The following is a 6,063-nucleotide window of genomic DNA, read 5'->3' on the forward strand; positions in this document are numbered from 1 at the left end:
TGGTCTATACCCCCTTATATTCATACTAAATATGACTGAAGGTGCTTGAATTTTTAGTCTGTCCTTTGAAATCTGTCCTTAGAATGGAAGTGACACCATGTGTAAGACAACGACCCTGTCTCAAACAATACAGTGCCAATTCTCTGGTGCAAAAGATCTGTCCTTACTTAGGAAATAGTTTGAGAACATGTATATGCTTTAATTCTAGCACATACTGGAATTAGGAGATTGGGGCACTAGCATACACTGTAAATTATATGTGTATTTACGTGTTTTGCTAAATTGGGCCCTCTCTTATCTTGGGAACAAATTTTACAGCCAGAACTTTAAAAAATACTTGGCAAACCTGTATTTTCAGATTACCCTATACTTTCGTATTTCTACTTTCACTGCTGACAAGATTTTCTGGTTTCATTTCACTTCCATATGGTTTCTTTTCATGATCAGGGAAAGAAGAGCTGGACAATATACAGTGCACAGCAGGTGAGTACCTCTTGGAATCATTAACACCACCACCCCAGGCTCTCCAGGGAATCCAGTCCTGAGATCCCATTAAAGCTGGACAAACAACTTTCATTGAACAAAGTGGTAACTTAGCCCTTTCTCTCTTTGCAAATTACATGCAAAAGAATATTTTTATTTTCTACTACTCAGTTTGCTACTAACAGCTGGTCAAAGACTCTCTTGAGCAGACACATTTCAGCTAATAGGTTCACTTGCAAACTGTTTCCTGTGAGTATTTGGTATTTCCTCTGATTGCTCACCCAAAGTTGCATGGCATCATTTATTGTTCATAACTAGATGCCTTTTCAACCTGCACTCTTTGAGATGGCTTCACAGGCACCTCTAGTGGTAGTGTTCACCTCCATGACTACTTAAGATGGACTGGGACAGACTCTCAGGTCTGGATGATCTATGGGGTTGGAAGAAGAAGTGAGGAGAAGGGAATCCCCTCCCCCACCTTCAGTCTGGGTCAGGCCTGGTTCCTCCTTCAGCATAACTCGGATCAGTCTATAGGTCTTCTGCCCAAAAGAGTGTTGTATAACTTATTTATGTGTGAAATTCCTTCCTTGTCCAGGGGCAAGAAACTGCAAGGAGCTGTTAGCCAGAGGAAAGCTTTTAAGTGGCTGGTATACCATTTATCCTCAGCACTGTAATCCCCTGACTGTATTGTGTGACATGGACACAGATGGTGGAGGATGGATTGTAAGTAAGAAATAAGAATAATGAACCTTGTCAGACATGTTACTGTAAATGCTATAAAACTTAGTGAATAGCACTTACAATACGATAAATAAGTCCTAAAACAAAGCTCATGAATAACAAACCTAGTAGTATTCCTCATAGTGGGGAACAAGCTTCCAGATAAGAGCAAGTCAACCCTACTTAATGTGTGAGCAAATAATTTATGGGTCCTGTCACAGGGAGCCAGAGGCTCCCGTTACTGAAAAGGGACAAATGCAGCTGACTAGTTTGCAACACAAGCAAACGAGATATGTCTTAAGGGGCAGCAGGGAGGACCAAGCAGCTCATTAGCCCTAAGAGAAAACACTTGTGTGAGCCAATGACTCACCTGACTCAAATAAGGGGGCACCTGGAGGATATATAAGGGGGATGCCTGGGAGGTAGGGGCTTGCTGGGAACTGAGATCTGCAGAGAGAGAGAAAGCGGCCACTCGAGAAGCCTGGCAGGAGCCGGGACACTTTGGACAGGCTGGCACAAACTCAGGGGAAGATGGCTCTGGCATTCATGCACAGTGGTGGAAGGTATTTGTTTCCAGCAATAGCTTTGTTTTTTATGTTTGTTTACCCAGGATAGGAGAAGTTTGGTTTGAAGCAGCAGCTTGCATTTATGTTCTGAATAAAACCGGAGGACTAGGCATAGCTACAAAAGGAGAGAAAAAGAGGCCATGTGGTGGGGTGGGGTGCCTTGAGGGGTACACCAAGCTTTGAACCCCCTTAGGGGGCAGGGATATTAGTGAAAAGAAAGGCACGGAGGCATGGACCCTGCCAGAGCCATAAACAACCCGGGCCAGTGACAACCTAGAGGGCTGGGCCCAGAAGCCAAGGCCCTAGGCAGGGGGCCTAAGGCAAGAGAGCTCAGCTAGATGAAAGGAGCCAGGACCAGGAGGGCTGAGTTTCCTACAGGACTCTGAGGCCTGAAGGTCCATATAGTGAGTGGTGTAAACAGCTTTACTGTGATAATGACCAGTAACACCTGCAAGACATGGGCATGGCTATAGGGGAGGCGAGAGACCATGAACACAGCTCAGAAGGCATCTGGTATCTGAAGACACCAGTAGAGGATGACTTGGCAGCCTCCTAACCTCTTTCTTCCAAACAACATCAAGGCATGGCAGACGGCCAAGAAGGACAGGCCCAAGTGAGTAGAGGAGGTAGGAGCTGGGTGATCCCAAGAGGGCATTTCAGCATAGACACCAACTCCATGGATGCTGTGGAGCTCAAGCACGCACTGAAAAAAATTAGCAGGTGCTCGGCACCTGGGGAGCCATGCCTGTAGGCATTTAAAAAAAAACAAAAACCCAAAACACGCTTTACCAGAAGAATCGGTGTATTACTTCAACCTGGCTCTGCAGCATCTGTAAAGATCTGGTGCCTCAGCAGGACTATCGGTGCTTTTAGCTAAAGCTGATTCAATCAGCTGTTGCATAAAAGCACCAAAAAGCACCACTAAAACGCCCAGTCTTTATGAATTGAATTGGCTTTAGCTGATTTAAAGTAATGTGCTGCCTATTCTAAGCATGCATGGGGCTTGGCACCGCTTTGTCAGATTTTTGTTGGTTTTATGGTTGTTTTATTTTTTTACTCCTGCAAGCACCCACTGGCAAAAAACAAAGTCAGCACGTATGTGCTACAGCACCACTCAACCCTGGCCCTGCCACAGTCCCTATCCATTTTCCTGCTCTGGATAGCATTAAAGACAATGTGAGATTTGTTATTGAAAACGATGCGTTTCCCCACAGGTTTTCCAGAAACGAGTGGATGGCTTAGTGGATTTTTTCCGTGATTGGAATTTGTACAAACAAGGTTTTGGCAGTCAACTGTCTGAATTCTGGCTGGGGAATGACAATATCCATCTGTTAACATCTCTTGGTAAAGACCATACTGATTTTTTTAATTTAGTTTATAAGACCCTTCTTCACCAATCTAGTTCCTATTATTTTCCCTTGAGTACAGAAGATAGAGCGGTATGGACTGGTAGTGGAGGCTCTGCTTTTGCACAGCTGCTTATGCCTTGCAACACAGTCATGTCAAACAAAGCTAACACAACAGATAACACAGGGCTGCCTTCAGTAATGATTCACAGAGAACCATTTGTCCCCTAGTGGCTACTCATGGAAGGAAAGTAAAGGCAGCTGCAGATAATTTGTAATATTATTCTATCCTCCCTTCATGAAGCATTTCATAAAGGGCACTTTGGCTCCTGGGGATCCAGGCTGGTGGATGGAAACTAGTTTCATAAAAGTTTCCAGCAAAATGTAGGAATCACTGAATGATATTGTCTTTTGTACCCTCTCTATTGACCTTAAAACCTGTGAACACAGCCCAGGTGCAGATGCCCACGGCACAGATAAAAAAGAGCTCACATTGCACTGTCACTGTTTCAAATTATGCTAATCTTAATCATCTCATGGTTACCATGTGATACTAGTTTTGTTGCCTCTGATGCCTGTTGCTTCTCATCTAACACTTAGATTGAATACTCTTGGGGGCAGGACAGGCACTTCATCTGTTCAGTGCTCAGATTCCTGTCTGAGTCCTATAGACATCCCTTTAAAAAGAGTCAAGCTTCATAACAACAAATGCTAATGCAGATGCCAAACACTGTTTCAAAATCTTTTTCCCAAAGGGACAAATGAGCTTCGCATTGATCTCAGAGATTTTGACAACAATCATCAATTTGCCAAATACAGCTCCTTCAGAATTGCTGGAGAGAATGAGAAATACAAGCTGATTCTTGGTGAATTTGTTGGTGGCACTGCAGGTGGGTTCTGAGCATGCCCTGTCTTCTTGCAGATGATGGACGATGCAAAAAGCCAAAAAAAAGTACTTGATATAAACCCCACCCCATTTTCAACATGAAATTTTTATCAGATACATTGCTATACACTGGGGGAGAGGTGAAGGTTACATATGTGATACTGCAGTAATAACTGCCCCGTGCCAGTGTCTCTATACATGGAGGCTAGCTGAATATAGTTATAAGGTGGTATTGTTCTTAGAAGTTACCACCAAACCAAAAATTCTGGAAACTTTGTTTTGGGGTCACTAAAACATTGGGTTTGCTAAAGAAATATGCTCTGCTGATGCTAAAGCTGTTCCATGAAATTTCACGGAGTTGCCAGTGCTCCCAGCATCTGTCTTCTCTGGGTGCCTCCACCATGTAGTCTGTTCCTGAGCACAGAGTCTGGAAGCCTGTTCCAGGACTCCCAGGTTGTAGTCTCAGCTCTGTAGCAGAGGCCCTGGAAGCTGTGAGAGACTTGATACCACCCAGAGAAATATCAAATGTATGTGACGAGCAGCACAGGCCATCATGTGGATGGGCCAGCCCTTCTCAGACAAACCTGGCCTCTGAACTTCTGCTTCTTGGAGGCAGGAAAACAGTCACTTACGGACAGAGTCTGCTGCACAATGTGTGGACCCACTGCATGTCCTCCACAGGCTTGTAGACAAACTGCTGGGGATGACTTGTGCTCACTTCACGTTGTCACAATGGGACAAGCTGAGCACAGTACCCCTAGACTTGGTCCACCTACCCCAAGGGATTGTTCTGTAACTTATTTACACTAGTGCAGAGTGTCAGAAGTGGCCCAGTCAATGCTTCTCCTCCTCCAAGGCCTAATGTATCTGCAGCCTCTCTTCTGTGTCCCACAGAGTTTTTGTTTGCCCTTGAAGAGAGACTTACTAACTGAGATTTCCCCACTGCAGGCTGGGATTGGGGAACCTGAAATGTAGGTTTTTTAAGCCATGGAATAAATAAGCTCCTTTTTCCACAGGGGACTCATTGTCCTACCATAAGGACATGGCGTTTTCAACCAAGGATCGTGACAATGACCTGTATTCTGGGAACTGTTCAATATCCTATAAAGGGGCCTGGTGGTATAAGGAATGTCACTTATCTAACCTGAATGGATTGTACTTGAAGGGAGCCCATGACAGCTATGCAGATGGCATAAACTGGAACACGGGCAAAGGGTACAAGTACTCCTACAAGCTGTCAGAGATGAAATTTAGGCCTGTATAGCCAGTCAAGAAGGCAGATGCACTAATTATATTTAGGTCTGTATAGCCAGATGGGAGGACCAATATACCTAGCCTTTACATTGCAGCAATCACCTAGACTACTGCATACTTAGCTGGAGATATCTATTAAGATCAATTCTTTTTAAAAACTTCAGCTTGTCTTTCTTCTATCTATATCTCAGTGGAAGTTTAGATCTAGATGACGCTTTCAACCATTTGTTTACTAGAGACATCCCTGGGGATAGAGCTCCGTGACCTTTGGCACCATGGCCACAACCAGTCCCTGCTGAGAAAAAGGAGCAAACTTTAGCTGTAAGACATGACCTGTTCTCTTTGTGCACCAGCCACTCAGGTCAACAAGGGGACATGAGTTCAACTGGCATATTAGGCAAACACTAGGAAGAGCTGAAAAACAAAAAACTGCTGTTGCAAAAATCTTAAATTTATAAGGGCTCAAACAAACCTCTTGTACTTGAATGTTTGCTGACTTTACTACCTTCTACCTGAAATATATGTTTTCCATAAACAACTTTAGTATCCATTGCAATCTTTTTTTTCAAAGTGTTCAGCACAAACCATGAATAAGTGGTGTCTCCTGAGACGGGGGGTACCATTTGTGGGCGGCAGTGTCAGCGGCGAGTGGGGACCACCCAAGAGACCAGTGGCGGTGGGGGGATATGGGGTTTATGTTAAAAGTAAATCTTAGGAAAAGAGAGAAAAGAAAAAATAATGACAGCAGCAGAAACAAACATGATGCAGCAAATACCATCAGTAAATTTGCAGTAAATCTGCAAACTTT

The 6,063-nt window shown here is 44.0% G+C and overlaps 1 protein-coding gene across 1 annotated transcript in view; it reads left to right on the forward strand.

Moving 5' to 3' along the window:
• The window catches only part of LOC109292854 (ficolin-1-like), a 14,840-nt gene extending 9,046 nt beyond the window's left edge, over positions 1–5,794 (forward strand). Inside the window, exons 5-9 of the mRNA XM_019510462.1 lie at positions 448–483; positions 1,079–1,206; positions 2,984–3,113; positions 3,871–4,005; positions 5,018–5,794. Of these exons, the coding sequence (XP_019366007.1) occupies positions 448–483; positions 1,079–1,206; positions 2,984–3,113; positions 3,871–4,005; positions 5,018–5,265 (677 nt within the window). The 3' untranslated portion in view covers positions 5,266–5,794. The remainder of the gene's footprint in view (positions 1–447; positions 484–1,078; positions 1,207–2,983; positions 3,114–3,870; positions 4,006–5,017) is intronic.
• The last annotated feature ends 269 nt before the right edge of the window (positions 5,795–6,063 follow it).

The sequence above is a fragment of the Gavialis gangeticus genome, unplaced genomic scaffold (genome assembly GCF_001723915.1).
Source record: "Gavialis gangeticus isolate Ggan-Ray unplaced genomic scaffold, GavGan_comp1, whole genome shotgun sequence".
In the NCBI taxonomy this organism is placed as follows: Eukaryota; Metazoa; Chordata; order Crocodylia; family Gavialidae; genus Gavialis; species Gavialis gangeticus.